The sequence below is a fragment of the Cannabis sativa genome, chromosome 2, assembly GCF_029168945.1.
Source record: "Cannabis sativa cultivar Pink pepper isolate KNU-18-1 chromosome 2, ASM2916894v1, whole genome shotgun sequence".
NCBI lineage: Eukaryota > Viridiplantae > Streptophyta > Magnoliopsida > Rosales > Cannabaceae > Cannabis > Cannabis sativa.
The window spans coordinates 39,424,359-39,445,670 of record NC_083602.1 but is presented as its reverse complement, the minus strand read 5'-3'; the positions used below and the strand labels follow the sequence as shown (position 1 = coordinate 39,445,670).

Below are 21,312 nucleotides of genomic sequence, written 5' to 3'. Positions count from 1 at the left end.
TAACACATCGGCTCGTCGCTTGGCAAATGGACACAAGATGTGTTATATGGGTCACAGACGGTACTTGCCTGTAAATCATCCTGATAGACGGAAGAAGAAAGCATTCGATGGTACTGAAGAGGGTGATATGGCTCCTTTGCCACTGTCTGGGGAACAAATTCTCCAACAAGTTCAACTTGTAGATTTTAAGTATGGAAAGACGCACTAAAAATAAAAAAACTAATGGTTGTTTTCAAAGAAAGTCAATCTTCTTTCGTCTTCCATATTGGAAAAGTCTACTAGTTCGACATTGTTTGGATGTCATGCATATTGAAAAAAATGTGTGTGAGAGTATTATTGGTACCTTACTTGATATTCCCGGCAAAACTAAGGACAGTCTAAATAGTCGTTTAGATCTCGTTGAAATGGGTATACGACAATCTCTGGCACCTGAGAAGAAAGGTGAACGTTTATATTTGCCTCCTGCTTGTTTCACTTTGTCCAAAAAAGAGAAACAAACAGTTTGCAAATCACTTGCAAATATGAAAGTACCCGATGGTTACTCGTCTAACATCAAAAACTTGGTGAATGAGACTGAATTGAAACTAATGGGTCTGAAATCACATGATTGTCATGCGTTAATGCAACATCTACTTCCAATTGCCATTAGATCAGTCTTGCCAAAAAATGTTCGAGAGTGTTTGACACATGTTTGCATTTTCTTTAATAGGTTGTGCGGGAAGGAATTAGAATTGGATAAGTTAGATGCATTACATGAACATGTAGTCAAAACATTGTGCAACCTGGAAAAGTTTTTTCCGCCATCTTTTTTCGACATCATGATCCATTTAATGGTTCATCTAGTGAGAGAAGCAAGGCTGTGTGGGCCGGTGTGGGCGAGATGGATGTATCCATTTGAAAGAAATATGAAGGTACTTAAAAGTTATGTGCGTAACCACTATCGGCCAGAAGCATGTATGGTTGAGTGCTACATATCCGAAGAGGCCGTGGAATTTTGTTCGCAGTACATGGCTGGAGTTGAGGCAATAGGAATTAGCAAACCAAGAACTCGACCTGCATGATGTTGATAGAGGATTAAGGGGCAAAGGGACAATGGTGACAGTGTCCAAGCTTGAACTAGATCAAGCTCAATTAGTCGTGATGAACAATAACGCAGAGGTTCAACCATATATAACGTAAGTACCTTTTGTTTGATTAACATTACTTAAGTCACGATGAACAATAACTTGATTTATCTTACTTGTTTTACAGTGACCATATGGAGCTGTTACAATCAATGGTTCCAAGAAATCAAAAAAATAAACAAAAATGGGTTGCAGACCAACATCGTCAAACTTTCATTGGGTGGTTAAGGAATACCATTATAGCAAAGTTGAACGAACCGAATCATGGAGTATCTGATGTGTTGAGTCGTATTGCCCTTGGACCAACTTTTGCGGTTGCAAAGCATGAAGCGTACATTGTAAGGGGTAAACGTTTTCATACAAAGTCAAGAGATGATGCTCGAGAGGTTCAAAATAGTGGTATACGTATCGTCGTAGAAACTATGCACTTTGCAAGTGCAAAAGATAGAAACCCTGTTTTAGGTACTATGACGTATTACGGGGTCATTGAAGAAATATGGGAGCTCAATTATTTTGCGTTCCGAATTCCACTTTTTAAGTGTTCTTGGGTTGACAACAACGTTGGAGTAAAAACTGACGAGCTTGGTTTTACTTTGGTTGATTTAAGTAAGAGAGGAAGCAAGAATGATCCATTCATCATGGCTAGCCAAGCAGCTCAAGTTTTTTACATTTCTGATCCGGCTAATGATAAATGGTCTATTGTTTTATCGACACCAGAGAGGAGGTTCTTAGAGACTGAAGAGGATGAGGAGAATGCTGACTTATGTTACGATGACTTCATTGTTGGACAACCAATTCATGAGCAACTCATGGGAATTGATCGTAACATTGAGGAAGACGACGCTGAATACATTAGAAACGATATCAATGAGGGAATATGGGTCAATTGTGATTCAGGCAAACATAAACGAAAAAAGAAAAGAAAACGTGTCTAATTGGTAACTTGATATATAGCTTTTAATATTTGAATGGTCCTGAATACTTAACAATTTGTTTATGCTTTTAATATTTCATATACACTACTTGTTATATATGTAGCTAACTTTGAAGTTTGTTTGTTAATGGTGTAGACATGGCGAACTCGGTAATCGGTGATCTGATTCGGGAGCAGAAAATGAGTGTCCAACCACAATACCTACACGAGGGCCGACGCAAATGAATGAAATATCCAAACTAATGGATCAGGGCAAAAGAGTGGCCCTCGAAGTTAATGATAAAGGTCAATACTGTGGAAAAAGTTACGCGAAGCTCGTATCCACTCTGGGAGTCAGATGTCGGCAGACAATAGGGTTGGCTTATAAAAACTCGAAGGAAGTCAACCAGACTCTGAAAAATAAAGTTTGGAAAGACATTCAGGTAAGCTATTATTTGTTAGAATTTTGATTTGTTTTTCTATTACTCCAAATGTTGACTCTAACCGTGTTTGTTTTCCTTCAAAATAGACGGGGTTCATTGTGCCGGACACCTTCAAACATGATTGTCTCATCCTAGCTGGGAAGTTAATGAAAGACTTCAAGAATAGGATGACAAAAGACATCATAATGCCCGCGTTGAAAGAGAATGATCTGGGACGACTGGCACAAGTCCCTGAAAAGCACCCGGAGATCGACGCTGCTGATTGGTGCAAATTTGTTGAAAGTCGACTAACTCCTGAATTTCTGGTACGCTAATTATATTAACACTAAGATAAACTCTTAAATACAAGTACATGTATCTAATGTATTTTTTTGGCATTGTAGGAATTGAGTAAGGTGCAACGTGAACGTTCCTCAAAAATTCAATCCAGACATCGAAGTGGTCGGAGTGGAATGGTGAACGTACGGGAAGCTGTGGTAAGTAATACTTAAAATTTAATGTGCTATAATGTGCTATACAATTTAATTGGTACTCATTTCATTGTTATAACGTTATGTAGAAAAAGGACCTCGAAGTTGCAGATCCTCCCCGCCACCGTGTTTGGATTAAATCTCGCACCAAGAGTAGAAAACTTGTCACTGATTACGACAAGGAAATTGCCGAGAAGATAGTAAGTATATATTAATCCTTAATTGAGTTCTACTCATGAGTTAGTGTATATAATTCATATACTAATTGCTTGAATATATGCGTGCATTAGGCTCAATTAGAGGAGAAGCTTAGTCAGGGACAAATTCAGGTCCAGGGCCAAAACGATATCCTCACGCAGGCGCTCGGGACACCAGAGCATCCTGGACGTGTCAGGGCTGCTGGGTATGCTATTACTTCAAATGTTATTTATTTAGTTACACAAATGAAATCGTTGCTAATTTGCATTTTATGATTTGTAGGTTCCTGACCAGGGCATCTCAACTGTTCGGCAGGAAGAAAAGGGAAGTGTCTGATGTTGTGGCTCGGCAAGCGAAGGAGATTGAAAAATTAAAAGCCGAAGTCCAATCCCTTAAGCAGCAGAGGAACGCTGCCGAACAAGAGGAAGAAGGAGAGGTGGCTGGTGAGGCGTATGTTCCACAACCATACGCTCCTCAGGATGAGGTACAACCACAAATTTATGCTGAGGAGTTCATTTCCCTCAACGACCAAGGTATCCTATACAATTTTGAGGACCATGCGGCCCTTAATCAGACAGTACATCTCTGCTCTGACAACATCGACAATATTGTGGCCCGAGGGTATTTGTACGAGCATGTGGGTACGATCAAAGTTCACTGCCAGGATTACGATGATTCACATGCTCGGATCATGGTTACGGAAATCCTGCAAGAGGACGCTGAAATCCCAGTCCCAATTGAAGAGTGCAGATATGTTAGGGACGTGTACCAGATGTTCCTTCCTTGGCCTAAACACTTAATTTTAACAACCGAGGTAACTTCTCAACTGAAATTAATTATTAATGATTAGTGGAGTTTGAATATCTTCAATATTCATCCGTAGTGAAGTAGGTTCTGCGAATATATGTCCTGCGGTGGGATGGATGAACAAACTACTGTTATATATGTGTTATTTGTCGTTATACAGCCATGTTCAAAATTTTTGGGGTCATTCAATTACAACCGTTATGCTGCCGAAATTTCGGTAGAATTTACATAAAATTTGATATATATATTATGTTCTGTTTTGTTTAGGGTCCACTCGCTAAACCGCCCTCAAGACGTGATGCGTCAAAGGGGAAAGCTCCGATGCTTTCTCCACAAGGCCGTGGTGCACGGGAAGATGACTTGTTCACGGAAGAGAAGATGGCGTTGATCCCTAATTCGCTAAAATGGATGATTCACGAATTCCTAAGGCTCAAAGATAAACGTGATATAATCACAATTCCTGTCCCCCGAGCATTCATTGCACCGCGTACCCAGATCACGTTATCTGGAGAGGATTTGCAGCAGGTTGCTACGTGTGACTACATCGGCAACCAGGGAATGCTGTTTGGAATGATGTATACTCTTCTTTAATCTAATTAACCTTATATCAAATTATAGTTAAATTATTATAAGGCACTAACACTTTTTTTGGCAGGCACATATGGGAGAGCATCAACGGTCTGAGAAAAATTTTCAAGTTTTACGACCCAGAGCTTCTCACAGTGCATGGGATCAACGATGAAGAACAGAGTCAGTCTTTTGACGATGCGGCAAGACGATTGGCTAATTGGTTATCATTAATGAACAACAACCACCAAATGTTCTTTATTCCTTGGAATATCGGGTAAACTTTATTAAATTCTTTAGTGCTAATTGTTCATTTCTATATTATGTCTTCAAATTATTTTTATACTATCTTACTTATATTCCAATATAATTTTCTAGGATGCATTGGACGCTAGTGGTGGTTGCGCCAGGGAAAATTATCCATTTAAACCCTGTAAAAGGCCGCCCAATTCCCGAAGAAATAGAACAAATGATCGGAAGGTAATAATTTAATGACTTCTTATGTAACGAATTTAAATTAACTAACGAATTGAAATGCTAATATAATTTTCCTAAACAGGGCATTCATGTATATAGGGGACGCACATCAGTATCTTGGCCCGTGGCAAGGAATTTCACAAGCAAACTGTCCAAGACAACCTAAAAGCCAACAATGCGGTTTTAATGTTTTGAAATATATCACTGACATCGTCGCACGTGCCAACCCCAACCATTACATACAAGATCAAAAAGCTGTAAGTTTTAATTATTGATCATAGTATATAAATTTTATAATAACAAATATATAATATACATATACATAAACTAATATAAATTTTTAATTTTTTTAACAGTTTGGTGGTAAGAAGCAATACGATCCAAAAACAGAATTGTTACCACTACAGCGAAAGTGGATCGAACAATTGATGGCGGTGATTCACGGTGACGATTGAGGTTCAAAGGACGAAGAATTTTTCTTCATTATGTTATTTTTATAGATTAACTTGTAATTAGATTTATTAACTTATTAATATTTTTAACTAATTTTACATGTTTGTGTAATATTTAATTACTTTTATGAAATCAAATTATGTTTTTACCCAAATTTAATTACTATTTAATTTAAAATGCAATTAATATATAATTAAATTAAATAAATATGTAATTTAAAATTTAAATAAATATGTAATTTAAATTAAATAAAATAATATATAAATTAATAAATATAAAATTAAAATAATATATAAAATTATTAAATATATAATTAAAATGAAAATAAAATTATATAATTAAATAAAAAAAAATTTGAAAAAACTGAAAATCGCTTGCTTTTGGCGTCGGTTGATAAAGCCCCTATGGCGTCGGTTATAAGCTTATAACCGACGCCATAGGTCCCCCTATGGCGTCGGTTATAAGCTAATAACCGACGCCATAGGGGTACCTATGGCGTCGGTTCATATAAACCCTTTAGCGTCGCCCTGATCAGCGTCGGTAGCGAATTTCGCGAAAACCGACGCTGAAAGGGCTTAAAAACTGCCTCTAAAGGGTGTTTTTGTAGTAGTGACACTTGACCCCGTATAAAGGATATTTTGACTTATGTGAAATGAGTACTCCACCATTTATGTTTGTTTGGTCAAGCTTGAAGGAGATCATCCTTTGCTTACTATTCGCCAGATAGAAGCTATAGATTCCATGTTTATGATAGCGCTCCCACTCAATTGCACTACCGTGTTCCCAAAATGTACGTATCACCCTGACCTAAAAGTAGGCTTAACTAACAAATCAAAGAACACGAATAGCCTTTCAAGATTGAGCCTAATCATAACAGGATTAAGAACATTTGATCTAGGATCAACTAGGCGATATTGACTTGAATAGATTTTACGGTAAGTTTAATTAAATCTAAGTCAAAGTTCAATCGGTCTCTTCCGATGCATACTCCATGCATCCAACCTGAGCTTTACTTTAACCAATGCTCTTGAAAGAACATAGCACTTCTCCAAATGCAAGTAAACTCTGTTGTAGATTATCATATTAGTAAAATCCTATGTCTGATAAATCTCGGAATCTTTATTCACATAGTCATGTTTACTTTCCAATGTGTTGACGGCACAATAAACAGGATCAAGTATGTGAAAAGGGTTTCAGATGAATTTATACATTATGTATATATAATCATGAAATAAATCATGTGAACCATGCAACATTAAATGTTATTTCTGATCTATATTAATAAGTAAATCTGATTATATTGAAATGAGTTTTATTTAGGGCATAAAACCCAACAAACTCCCACTTGCACTAATATAAAACAAAAAGTGCGTTTCAAATAATCTCAACACCTTGATATACAAATCAAGTGTAGTAGTAGTAAACTCCTCGTAATAGGATCTGAAAGGATCTGAAAGGTTGAATTAACTCCTCGTAATGTGAAATTCCTCTCCATATGTCTACTCTCTTGGGATACTGGATTCTATACCTTTGGCAACTACTTTTGGTTAATCAGGAAATTAACACTAGTAGTTTAAGGCAATTTGGAATGATGCCAAAAATGTATAGAACTTTCCTTAGACTGAATAAGTACCTTTCCTGCAACTTTAACATTCAGTCCCTTTCTGGTAGACCTAGAGACTTCAGATAGGTTTTTACACTTCTCCAAAATCACTATTCCACCCCCAGAGTAATCACCATCTTATCAGAAAGATTTAGTAGCACAAAGGAAAATTTTGAAATCTGATCAGGTGTAGTCTAAGAGTTTTAAACACACCCTTATAGACTAACATATAGTTCCTCTTCTTTATCTTAAGATTTACTTGATTGTCTTCCAATGTTCTTCTCCTGGATTAATCTGATACCTACTCATTACTCCCACTCAACAGCAGGTGTCTGGTCTAAGGCATACAAAAGCATATCTAAGACCTCTCACTGTTGATTTAAGAAATTCTTTCATGGCTTTATCTTTTTTGGAATAGTAGAGACTTTTCCTTAGATAAATAAAATCTATGCCTAAGAAGTTGTGAAGCTTCTATAGATTGCCATTAGAAAGAAAATGCTTCAGCATCTTACTAAAGTAAGCTGCTTGCATTAGAGTAAGTAATTACCAGGTATACCACAAGCCATAGGTTTAGATAAACTCAAACCTATATAATACTAGGAACAGGAAGTTTTGTTAAGTCCATTGAATAGACTTATTAACTAAAATTTCCTTTTATGTCCTTGTAATAGAAAAGTTTAGGTTATTCCATGTGAATGGATTAAACCATATTTCTATTGGCTTTCTTCTTAGTTTCTTATCTTGACAATCCATTACTTGTTTAAACTCACAATGGATTTTAATCACTAGTGTCTCCCAAGTCATAAGAAGGTGAGTTCCTAGGATGTTACACCCTAACTAATTTAGGCGTATTACGTGATTTTTAAACATACTGTGCAGCTCGTTGCTAATCAACGAGGTTTATGGAAAAACGTGATTAATTAAAATTTTGCTTTTTCATTAAACTTATAAACCATTTCACAAAAAGTCTCGGGATCCCGATTTATAAAAATATTTACAAACGTTTTTACTGTTCAACTTTTACATCAAAATAAAGTCGTCTAACGACATTTACAAAATTTCAGCCGTGCTATCCCGAGGATCGTACGCTCCAGGCCTAACCGCCCCGACATGTACAATCCCATAAGCTCGCTCACGGTCCATCAGCAACTGCCTTGCCTTTACCTACACATGCAACGTAAACTGTGAGTCGACAGACTCAGTAAGAAAAGCATAATAATATCATACATAAAACTGACTGCCGTGTCCAACACGATACTGAGTCCCGCTACTGCCATGTCCAACATGGTACTGAGCACTACTGCCATGTCCAACATGGTACTGAGTTTGAACGTTCAGGGGACGGTACTATTGACACGTAACAACCTGATCGGTCGAACCGGTCATACTCCGGCTGCTGGTCATACTCCAGCCTGTACCGACGTGTTACTATATCCTCCTGATCGGTCGAACCGGTCATACTCCGGCTGCTGGTCATACTCCAGCCTGTACCGACGGGATACGTCAATAGCACTGAACCACCAACCAAGTGTCAGCCTGATCGGTCAAACCGGTCATACTCCGGCTGCTGGTCATACTCCAGCCTGTACCGACGTGACAGGTTGGATGGTTCGAAGCCTAATACATATCTAATGTAATCTAACAGGCTTCCTACATGCACGCTAAACATGTAATCTACATATGCATACTGTTATACTAATCTTACCAGGATTACGATTTCAGTGTGCGTCAACCCGACCGGAACCGAAGCCGAACGGCGGACACGCTCCTAAACCATAAAAACCACAACACTATAAGTGACACGCTAAATCACTTCCCGGGGACTAAAACTCGAAACTAAAAGTTTCCCTATCGATAAAAAGCATGGCAATACCCCTAAAAACCCAAAAACGAGGAAAACTAGGGTTCTGAAAAATCCCCCATCCGGAAGTCCGGTTGCCCAACCGGAATTCCGGTTCTGGGAAAAATCTGAACCCCATCCGGAATTCCGGATGCTCAACCGGAATTCCGGTTCCTCGCAGGCAGCAACCAAAAATTCCCATAACTTGACCAATTCGAACCCAATTGATCCCAAACTTTCCAGACCTCCTCAATAGGTCCCAAATAACAATTCTAGAGCATCAAACCTACCCAGAAATCCCACATGCAAAATTCACCATTAAAGCTCAAGCTTTGAGTTTTAAACTCAAGCTTGAGCAAAACCAACTAACTAAGCAATCCACTAGCTTAAAACAACATAACTAAGCATCAAATAGCCTCTGCAAACTAACAAGAACAACAGCAACAACACAGAACATAAACATAGCATTTTCTCACAAAATCACCTATTTTCACATATAAATTAAAAGCTTGAACAACCTAGCTACTCATGCTTCCAACAACTCATTTAACATCAACTAATCATGCTTTGAACCTCAGAAAATAACACTCAAACACAGCAACAAGAACAGCCACAAAACATGCATTTTCTCCATTTTTTTCATCATTTTTTTCATAAATTCAAAGAAGGAAAAACAAGAGGAGCTAACCTAGCTTGAAGAATGCTTTGAATGGAGGAGAATCCACTTGAAAATTGAACAAAAATCCAACCCTTAGAGTCCCATGCACCAGCCGAAAATGAGAGGAAAAGAGAGAAAGTTTCTTTTGAAATTTTTCTAATTTTTTTTCTAAGTGTTTGAAAAATGAAAGACTTACAATGAAAATGCCATTTAACTAACCCACTTCAGCCAACATTTAATAAATAAACACTTATTTTTTTCCATTAAAAAATCATATAAGACAAAACATTAATGGGGCAAAAAGACCATTTTGCCCCTCCACCATAAAATCACTAAAATCATACTAAAGGGGTATTTTTGGGACATTCTAAATTCCCGGCCATTCCCGACATTCCCAATGTCTAAAACCCGTCCCCAAAATACTAACATACTAGGTTGTGATTTCTACTGAGCCAAACGCCGCGTTCCAAATACCGGACACCGGAAATGCGAAATATAAAAACTGCTGATAACATACACATGCATATCTGAATTCCATAATAAATTATTTAAATGGCTATAAATAATTTCCTGATTAACATAAATAACTGCTAATTTCCAAATTAACTAAGCGGGCTTTACAACTATCCCCCCCTTAAAAGGATTTCGTCCCCGAAATCTAACCTGAATAACTCTGGATATTGAGCTCGCATATCTGATTCTAGCTCCCAGGTGGCTTCTTCCACCTTACTGTTTCTCCAGAGAACCTTGACCAACGCTATGGTCTTATTCCGAAGGACTTTATCCTTTCTATCCAGGATCTGCACTGGCTGTTCCTCATAGGACATATCTGACTGAAGCTGAAGGCTCTCATAACTGATTATATGAGAGGGGTCTGAAACGTATTTTCTCAACATTGAGACATGAAATACGTTGTGCACTGCTGATAAAGCTGGAGGCAATGCTAACCGATATGCCACTTGACCTATCTTCTCGAGAATCTCGAAAGGTCCTGTAAATCTAGGGCATAACTTGCCTCTTTTCCCGAAACGTTTAATCCCCTTCATCGGAGATACTCGCAAAAACACATGGTCCCCTACTCGGAACTCAACATCTCGACGTTTCGGACCGCGTAACTCTTCGTCCGCTCTGGGAGGCAAGCATTCTAGCTTTAATCTTCTCTATTGCCTCATTGGTCCGCTGAACTGACTCCGGACCTAGGTATTTCCTCTCCCCTGTCTCATCCCAGTGGATAGGGGATCTGCACTTCCTACCGTACAACAGTTCATAGGGTGCCATCCCTATCGTACTCTGATAACTGTTGTTGTACGAAAACTCTATTAACGGTAGGTATTTACTCCATGAACCCTCAAAGTCCATAACACAGGCTCTCAGCATATCCTCCAATATCTGAATTGTCCTTTCGGACTGACCATCTGTCTGAGGATGGAATGCTGTACTGAATTTTAACTTCGTACCCATTGCCCGTTGCAAACTCTGCCAAAATTTGGAGGTGAATTTCGGATCCCTGTCCGAAACTATAGACTTCGGTACCCCGTGAAGTCTCACTATCTCCCTGACATATAACTCTGCCAACTGATCCACTGTAAACGTCGTTCTGACCGGCAGAAAATGAGCAGATTTCGTAAATCGGTCCACCACTACCCAGATGGAATCATACATACCCGTGGTCCTAGGTAACCCGACCACAAAGTCCATAGTAATATCCTCCCATTTCCATTCTGGTAGGGTTAGAGGCTGCAACAACCCTGCTGGTCTCTGATGTTCAGCCTTGATCTGCTGACACGTGAGGCATCTCGATACAAATTCTACCAAATTCTTCTTCATACCGTTCCACCAGAAGTACGGTTTCAAATCTTGGTACATCTTGGTGGTGCCGGGATGCAGAGAATACGGGGTAGAATGAGCCTCCTCAAAGATCTCGTTCCTCAAGTCCACACTGTTCGGGACACAAACCCTGGCTTTATACAAAAGCATCCCACTATCTGACACTGAAAAGTCCTTGGCTTGACCAGCCAATACCTCATCTCGGATCTTCACTAACTCCGGATCTGTCGTCTGAGCAACCTTTATTCTTTCCAACAGATCAGATTGCAGCGTTAAGTTGTGTAGCTGACCTACCACAAACTCAATGCTGGATCTAACCATATCCTCCGCTAGCTGAGGTGAGATCTGAACCATGCTAGCCACTTGCCCGGGACCCTTTCTGCTCAGGGCATCGGCCACTACATTGGCTTTCCCGGGATGATAGAGGATCTCGCAATCATAATCCTTCACTAACTCCAACCAACGCCTTTGTCTCATGTTCAAATCTTTCTGAGTAAAGAAATACTTGAGACTTTTATGGTCGGTATAGATCTCGCACTTCTCACCATACAAGTAATGCCGCCAAATCTTCAGTGCAAAAACCACTGCGGCCAATTCTAAATCATGAGTCGGGTATCGCTGTTCATAGTCCTTTAACTGACGGGAGGCATAAGCGATAACCCGATCGGCTTGCATCAATACGCACCCCAAACCCTGTTGGGATGCGTCACAATAGACCACGAACTTCTCCTCGTCCGAAGGCAAAGCTAGTACCGGAGCAGTAATCAACCTCTGTTTCAGCTCCTGAAAACTAGCTTCGCATTTATCTGACCAGATAAATCGCTGATTCTTCTTCGTAAGCTCGGTTAGGGGCATTGAAATTTTGGAGAACCCCTCCACGAACCTACGGTAATACCCAGCTAATCCCAAGAAGCTTCTGATCTCTGTCACTGTCTTCGGTCTCGGCCAATCCCTGACGGATTCGATCTTCCCGGGATCCACCTTGATCCCATCTTTACTCACTATGTGCCCTAGGAAGGACACCTGAGACAACCAGAACTCACATTTCTTGAACTTGGCGTAGAGTCTATGTTCTCGAAGTCGTTGCAGTACCATCTGGAGGTGTAACTCATGCTCCTCTTCTGACTGAGAGTACACGAGGATGTCGTCGATAAACACAATTACACAGATATCGAGGAAATCCTTGAATACTCGTTCATCGTGTCCATGAATGCGGCAGGAGCATTGGTTAGTCCGAATGACATAACCAGGAACTCGTAGTGTCCATACCTAGTGCGGAAAGCCGTCTTTGGAATGTCCTCCTCTCGGATCCTCAACTGATGATAACCCGAACGGAGATCAATCTTAGAGAAGACCGTCTTCCCTTGAAGCTGATCGAACAAGTCATCGATCCTAGGTAATGGATATTTATTCTTCACCGTCAGCTTGTTCAACTCTCTGTAGTCGATGCACATCCTCATAGAGCCATCCTTCTTCTTCACGAACAAAACCGGGGCTCCCCAAGGTGACACACTGGGCCGAATGAACCCTATGTCAAGCAACCCCCGGAGCCGAATCTTTAACTCCTTAAGTTCAGCTGGAGCCATCCTATACGGGCTTTAGAAACCGGATCCACCCCCGGTGCCAAGTCAATCACGAAGTCAATCTCCCGCCGAGGTGGTAACCACGGAAGTTCTTCGGGAAAAACGTCCGAGAATTCCCGAACCACACCGATGTCCTTCCGGCCGAATGGTGTCCGGCCGAGTGGTGTCCACCACCACGGCCAGAAACCCTAAGCACCCACCGTGCAATAATTCTCTCGCTGACATAGCCGAGATCACCGGAATCCGAGATCCCTGAACCGAACCCACAAATACGAACGGTTCTTCACTTTCTGGTTGGAAGACCACCATCTTCCTCTTACAATCAATGCTCGCCGAATATTTAGATAGGAAATCCATTCCTAAAATAATATCAAATTCGACTAAGCTCATCTCTATCAGATCAGCGCTTAACTCTCTACCATCTATCCCGATCGCATAGACCTAATCCACCTATTGGAGATAACCAATTCTCCGCTGTAACAGTGGTTCCAAACCCTGACTCATATCTATCAAAGGGTCTACCCAACTTACTAAAGACCCTGGCCGCCACATAAGAACGTGTAGCCCCAGAATCAAACAGCACTGAATAAAACGAGTCGTTAATAAGAATCTGACCTGTAACAACTGATGGGCTGGCATCTGCATCAGCCTGCGTGATCGCGAATACCCCGGCCGGAGTGGGTATCGCCGGAGCTCTCGGTGCCTCCGGCCGAGCCGGGGACATTCCCTCTTGAAGTGCCCGGGCATGCCACAATGGAAGCATCCCTGCCCCTTGCACTCTCCCCGATGATGCCTCTTGCAGATAGGGCACTCGGGATAGGAGATGCGAGTCTCATTACCACCAGGACGACTCCTCTCGCTCCGGTTCCCCCGAACCTCTTGTTTTGGCTCGAGCCGCCGAAGCGTGGGTGCCCTCTTCCTCCGATCAATGGCCGAACCACTACTCCCCCGCTAAAGCCTCGATGCAGAGGGGTAGGAGCTCCGCCACCAACCGAGTACCGGGCTGAATCTGACATACACCCCACTGCGCCCTCAGCTCGCAGTGCCTTCTCCACCATCTGAGCATAGGTGGTGCTGTCGTCAGTGGTAATCATCAGGTCATGCCTGATCTTGGGATTCAACCCGTCCAGATACTTCTCCTTCCTACTGAAGTCGGTCGGCACAATACCCGAGGCTAACCTCGCCAACCGGTCACAACCGAGTAGTATACTCAGTGACACTCATGTTCTCCCGCTGGGTCAGGTGAACGAATTCCTTTCTCTTGGCGCTTCTAACCGCCCCCTACCGTAGTATTTCGCGTTGAAAAGTTCCTGGAACCTCTCCCAAGTCATGGTGGTGACATCGTGAATCTGAGACACCATGTCCCACCATACCAGGGCATCCTCCTGGAACTGAAATGTGGCGCACACCACTCTGTCGTTGCCGGTGACACCCATAAAGTTCAAGATTCTGGTGATCACCGTAAGCCACTGCTCGGCTTTCGACACATCTGGACCTCCCAGGAATACCGGAGGTGCTTGCTTCCGGAACCGCTCATATAAAGGTTCCAATCTGTGGGCCGCCACTACCATCTCGGCCGGCGGCAGGGGCAGTGCCGCCGGAACTGCGGCACCGGAACCGGCAGGAGCACCCCGCCGTCTCAACCTCTCGAATCTCGAGGTCTTGCTCTTCGATCCGGGCTTGCATCTCCGCAAACCGCAACTCCCGCCGGGCTCCCCGATCGGCGGGAGTCCGGGGCAGCCTGTGGCGGGTTCTCATCACCCCGACCACGAGCCCTGCCTCGGGGACCTCTACCTCGGCCCCTAGCAGGTGGGGGAAACTGAGCTCCCTGTCCCTGATTCGACCCTACGGAGTTGCCCTGACTCCTCGTGGTCCGCCTGGCGTCCATCTAGTTAGAACCGCCTGCGAAACCAAGAGTTGGCATATCAGGTCGTATTCAGGGCGAGCTTACTAATGCCGCTTAATTTGGAAATTAGAAATGAAACATGCGCCTATTCTACTATCGTGCTACTAACATGCTTCCTAATGTGCTTTTCTTTTTCATAACCGAATAAAATAACCTACTAAAGCAATAAAGGCTTACTGAACCGTGAACCGAGCTAACTGCTGATGATGATTGTACATGTCGTGACGATCTTCTAAGACAACTCCGCGCTCGATACCAAATTGTAACACCCTAACTAATTTAGGCGTATTACGTGATTTTTAAACATACTGTGCAGCTCGTTGCTAATCAACGAGGTTTATGGAAAAACGTGATTAATTAAAATTTTGCTTTTTCATTAAACTTATAAACCATTTCACAAAAAGTCTCGGGATCCCGATTTATAAAAATATTTACAAACGTTTTTACTGTTCAACTTTTACATCAAAATAAAGTCGTCTAACGACATTTACAAAATTTCAGCCGTGCTGTCCCGAGGATCGTACGCTCCAGGCCTAACCGCCCCGACATGTACAATCCCATAAGCTCGCTCACGGTCCATCAGCAACTGCCTTGCCTTTACCTACACATGCAACGTAAACTGTGAGTCGACAGACTCAGTAAGAAAAGCATAATAATATCATACATAAAACTGACTGCCGTGTCCAACACGATACTGAGTCCCGCTACTGCCATGTCCAACATGGTACTGAGCACTACTGCCATGTCCAACATGGTACTGAGTTTGAACGTTCAGGGGACGGTACTATTGACACGTAACAACCTGATCGGTCGAACCGGTCATACTCCGGCTGCTGGTCATACTCCAGCCTGTACCGACGTGTTACTATATCCTCCTGATCGGTCGAACCGGTCATACTCCGGCCGCCGGTCATACTCCACTGTACCGACGGGATACGTCAATAGCACGTAACCACCAACCAAGTGTCACTGACGTCAAACCGGCCATACTCCGTCATTGGTCATACTCCAGCCTGTACCGACGTGACAGCGTTGGATGGTTCGAAGCCTAATACATATCTAATGTAATCTAACAGCTTCCTACATGCACGCTAAACATGTAATCTACATATGCATACCGTTATACTAATCTTACTCTGGATTCCGATTTCAGTGTGCGTCAACCCGACCGGAACTGAAGCTGAACGGCGGATTACTGGCTCCTAAACCATAAAAACCACAACACTATAAGTGACACGCTAAATCACTTCCCGGGGACTAAAACTCGAAACTAAAAGTTTCCCTATCGATAAAAAGCATGGCAATACCCCTAAAAACCCAAAAACGAGGAAAACTAGTGGTTCGAAAAATCCCCCATCCGAAGTCCGGTTGCCCAACCGAATTCCGGTTCGGGAAAAATGCGAACCCCATCCGGAATTCCGGATGCTCAACCGGAATTCCGGTTCCTCGCAAAGAACCAAAAATTCCCATAACTTGACCAATTCGAACCCAATTGATCCCAAACTTTCCAGACCTCCTCAATAGGTCCCAAATAACAATTCTAGAGCATCAAACCTACCCAGAAATCCCACATGCAAAATTCACCATTAAAGCTCAAGCTTTGAGTTTTAAACTCAAGCTTGAGCAAAACCAACTAACTAAGCAATCCACTAGCTTAAAACAACATAACTAAGCATCAAAAAGCCTCTGCAAACTAACAAGAACAACAGCAACAACACAGAACATAAACATAGCATTTTCTCACAAAATCACCTATTTTCACAAACAAATTAAGAGCTTGAACAACCTAGCTACTCATGCTTCCAACAACTCATTTAACATCAACTAATCATGCTTTGAACCTCAGAAAATAACACTCAAACACAGCAACAAGAACAGCCACAAAACATGCATTTTCTCCATTTTTTTCATCATTTTTTTCATAAATTCAAAGAAGGAAAAACAAGAGGAGCTAACCTAGCTTGAAGAATGCTTTGAATGGAGGAGAATCCACTTGAAAATTGAACAAAAATCCAACCCTTAGAGTCCCATGCACCAGCCGAAAATGAGAGGAAAAGAGAGAAAGTTTCTTTTGAAATTTTTTCTAATTTTTTTCTAAGTGTTTGAAAAATGAAAGACTTACAATGAAAATGCCATTTAACTAACCCACTTCAGCCAACATTTAATAAATAAACACTTATTTTTTTTCCATTAATAAATCATATAAGACAAAACATTAATGGGGCAAAAAGACCATTTTGCCCCTCCACCATAAAATCACTAAAATCATACTAAAGGGGTATTTTTGGGACATTCTAAATTCCCGGCCATTCCCGACATTCCCAATGTCTAAAACCCGTCCCCAAAATACTAACATACTAGGTTGTGATTTCTACTGAGCCAAACGCCGCGTTCCAAATACCGGACACCGGAAATGCGAAATATAAAAACTGCTGATAACATACACATGCATATCTGAATTCCATAATAAATTATTTAAATGGCTATAAATAATTTCCTGATTAACATAAATAACTGCTAATTTCCAAATTAACTAAGCGGGCTTTACATAGGAACTCTCCCACTACGACAAGGTACAGTGAATTATGTCGAAGAAAACTAAATGGTATGGATCTCTTCGGTTGTGACAAGACAACAGAGGTAGTGGGATCATCATATGTTATATTAGATGATAGAACACTTTTGGAATCAAGAAAAATATCTCCTTTACTTGCTACTTGTTTTCAGACTTAGCCATTATCTTAGAAAAGTAGTATTTGTTTGAACAAACACTTTCTTATCTATTGACAATGGGATGGTCCACCCCTAATCACTTAGAACAGCTAACAAACCATGGTTAACAGTTCTAGCTTTTCTTAAGATTTTGATTAGGTCATCCATGAATCTAGTAATGATTTACATTAAGTATACAACCGTTACATCATTCTGAAATTGTATTACCATAGAAGGAATTAGGCAACGACTAGTAACTAATCATCAACATGCAACTCGAAATTTCTGGGGAGGTAAGTTTGGATATAATTCAAAAATCAATTTAATGATCTTTGAACTGCATATCTACTAACTATTTCTCCAACCCTATCAGTTCGCAAGATCTTTAACCACTTACCTTAATGGTTTTAACCATTGCTAGAAATTAATGAAATTTTTTAAACATTTCCAATTTCTTGCTAAAAGGTATAATCTAGAGTTATCGTTTGAAGAATACAATGAAAAACTCATATCCACTCCTGAATATACATCCATCTGCGAATGAGATGAACTACTTTTAGTGGATATAGGCATATTAACTCTTTGCAGAGATTGATCTTGTCAAATCCACTATGAACAAGATACAAATGCCATAGATTAAAAAAAATATGGTAGTGTCTATTGATGACATAGGTTTAGTTACATCAAAGAGTTCTTAGAATACTGCAAGTGGATCCTGGTCACAGAATACCTAACTCATATTCCATACAGTTTTAATCCATTAATAGAAGATGAATATTAAACACTTGAGAAAGTGTAACTGTATTGTATTCTGGAATTAGAAATATAAGAAAATTTCTATGTGGAATCTAAAATTAAAGTCAAAGACTTAAATTTATACCAAATATAATGAGTAATTCTATCTTGGACCAGCACTACTAATACAAACTCTAAGTCAGATTTGCCTTTACAAGTAGGAGATTTCTAAGACTGAGGATTTATATCAATTGGGAATAGAATTTCGGGATTATAATCATATGCGTCATTTAATTTCTTAAGAGAAAATATAGAATGACATGAAATGATTTATAGACCATTCATCCAATGATATATTATTGAGCTAATTCGAAATGAATAAGCTAAGAGGAATTAGGATAATTTCGTTTATAAATAAGAATCCAACGATGCTTCGATTAGCGAAAGACAAAGTAATCTTATTTATGTAATCTTCTTGTTTCATATTGTAAAAATACTAGTCTAAGGTGTCATCAATTGATGAACAGCTAGATGTTGCATAACAATATTTATCTTTCGAGATCTTACACTATTATGTATGTCTAATGGTGAAAATCCATTAGGGATTTATCTCATTAGAAAAACAAACATGTTAGACCAACAATGAAGATTCGAAATTAAACTACAACTAATAACAGAAAATAACATGGTTCAATATAAATTCATACACAATTCAGAAATTATAAACATATAGCAAGTAGGAATGACTAGTGAAAATACTAAAACATACAATCCTAAATAATTTCCAAGGTTTTCAACAAACTGATACAGTGTCCCGGTAGGCGAGAGTCAAAGTATCATTTCTTGAATAGAGTTGTCAGCTCATCTAAAATAGAAACCATTCTAGCAACCTTTTATTCGATCAAAATAAGAATCCAACATTGTCCCGGTAGGCGAGAGTCAAGGTTATTCTTATTTTATGAGCTTCCACCATTGTTTCATGTTTTATGAGTTTATCTCTAAGTAGTCACCGTAGGGGAGAGTCTAAATAGAGACGAAAACTCACAAAACACTTATCAAATGAAATCTTACAGTGTTAAATGCGTTCAACGAATAACCATCCATAGGGGGACGAAGTCGAGCGCCTCGAGGTTATATTGAAAACATTTAACTTTTGTAAGACCAACAATGGAGATCGAATATCTTAATAACAATCAAGCTCATTATTTAAAGTGAGTTGTATTTTCTTTGATTCTCTTTATTTAATTTATTTATTTTAAATATATATTTATTTAAAATTTCCAATTTAGAATGAAAAATTCTAAATATAAATTTTAATTTAATCTTTATAAATTTTACTTAGATGGATATGAAAATAACATGAATTATTTCCATCTTAGTAATAATTTCCAATAAATATTTAGAAAAATATTCAATTTAAGTTGTTACAAAATTAATTTAAATTAATTTACAACTAAAATTTGATTTTCTATAAATATATATTGCATTTCGAAAAATTAAAGTATTTAAGAATACAATTTTCGAAAATGCATGTTAAAATAAAAAAAAAAATTAATTCTGGAAAAATTATTCTAATTTAATGTTGGCCCAAAATTAATTAATAAAATTAAGTTACAACAAAAAATATAATTTTCCTATTTAATTAAATATATAAGAAAATTTTCAAATATTTAAGTATGATGATGAAAATCAACTTAAATATTAATTTTCTATTTAATTAAATACACTAGAAAAATACTTCAAGCAAAAATATCATCTATCTAGATTTTCCTTTGACTAATTAATTCAATTTCTAATAATATATTTTTTAATTCATTTATTTTAAATTAATCAATAAATGAAAAAATCATTGATTTAAGTTGGTCCAAAAATTAATTAAATTAAATAATTAATTTACAACTTAATCTATTTTTCAAGATAAAATTCGAAATTCCAGCATTTAAGAAATGCAATTTCGAAATTTGATTAATAAAATAAAGAAAAAAATATATTTTGAAAATTATTTAAATTTAGTTGAAAAAATAAATTTCAACTAAAAATAATTTTCTATTTAATTAAGTGTCATGAAAAAGAAATATTTAAGTATCATGATGAAATTCAACTTAGATATTTAATTTTCAAATTAATTAAATGTATTAAATTCAAGAAATAAATAATTAAGTGTAGAGAAGGCTTAATTATTAATCTCTAGTTTAATACTAGGAAAAAATAAATTGTACCAAAATTAATTATTTAAAATAATTAATTTCACAATGTATAATATTTTCCTTTTAAATATTAGAAATAATAAGTAGTCTAGAAATAACTATCTAGAAAATATCTTATTTGACTAAGTTTCTTTTCCACAAAATTTGAAAAAATAACTAATTTAGGTTGTATTAGAAAAAATCTAGAACCTAAATATTTTTCAAATTTAAATTTAATTAAATATCAAAAATTAAGTTGTAACCACTTAATTTGAAAATATACCATTTTAAGTTAATATTCGAAAAGATATTAACTTAAAAAATATCTAAAATATTCCATTTTAAGTTAATATTCGAAAAGATATTAACTTAAAAAATATCTAAAGAATCTTAATAACCAATGCCTAAAATTTCTCAACTTAATTTTGAAATTTTAATTCCAAAAGATATTTAGATTTAAGTTGGTTAGTTGTAAATAACTAAATATCAACTTAAATAGGAATATTTAATGAAAAATTTAAATTAAGCTTCAGAAAGAATCTAGATGGTTATAATTCTATATTTAATTAAATACAAGAAAATACATATAGTTTAGCTTAGAATATAAAATTCTTTAAACTATGATTTTCTAAATTAATTTCAAAATAAATGAAATTATTTATGTTGCTAATCAATTTTAATTAGGTTAAACTAGTGTAATTAACCTAGTACAGTCATTCAAATCAGGCAAATGGGCCTTCATAATTGGGGTGGTTCATGTGAGGGGGTGCTTGGTTCAGTATGTCGTACCCACTTCTATGGCTCCCAACT

The 21,312-nt window shown here is 38.5% G+C and overlaps 2 protein-coding genes across 2 annotated transcripts; both read left to right on the top strand.

The window, feature by feature from the left end:
* The first annotated feature begins 1,065 nt into the window (after positions 1–1,065).
* On the top strand, positions 1,066–2,190 carry LOC133033966 (uncharacterized). The gene is made up of 2 exons (XM_061109009.1): positions 1,066–1,175; positions 1,252–2,190. Exons 1-2 carry the CDS (start codon positions 1,093–1,095, stop codon positions 2,057–2,059), a joined length of 891 nt encoding a protein of 296 aa, XP_060964992.1. The 5' UTR covers positions 1,066–1,092; the 3' UTR covers positions 2,060–2,190.
* Positions 2,191–2,196: 6 nt separating this feature from the next.
* Positions 2,197–5,153, top strand: LOC133034291 (uncharacterized). Its single transcript, XM_061109345.1, has 8 exons — positions 2,197–2,208; positions 2,373–2,480; positions 2,567–2,785; positions 2,864–2,956; positions 3,040–3,150; positions 3,241–3,353; positions 3,431–4,530; positions 4,611–5,153. The coding sequence occupies exons 1-7, from the start codon at positions 2,197–2,199 to the stop codon at positions 3,996–3,998; spliced, it is 1,224 nt and encodes a 407-aa protein (XP_060965328.1). The 3' UTR covers positions 3,999–4,530; positions 4,611–5,153.
* Positions 5,154–21,312: the final 16,159 nt, after the last annotated feature.

Excerpts from the sequence above, each read along its gene's own strand:
- LOC133033966 (XM_061109009.1), top strand. The coding sequence starts at position 1,093 with ATGGTGACAGTGTCCAAGCTTGAACTAGATCAAGCTCAATTAGTCGTG. Across the intron at positions 1,176-1,251 it reads GAGGTTCAACCATATATAAC|TGACCATATGGAGCTGTTAC; the intron begins GTAAGTACCTTT and ends CTTGTTTTACAG.
- LOC133034291 (XM_061109345.1), top strand. Across the intron at positions 2,786-2,863 it reads GACTAACTCCTGAATTTCTG|GAATTGAGTAAGGTGCAACG; the intron begins GTACGCTAATTA and ends TTGGCATTGTAG. Across the intron at positions 3,151-3,240 it reads AGGAAATTGCCGAGAAGATA|GCTCAATTAGAGGAGAAGCT; the intron begins GTAAGTATATAT and ends TGCGTGCATTAG.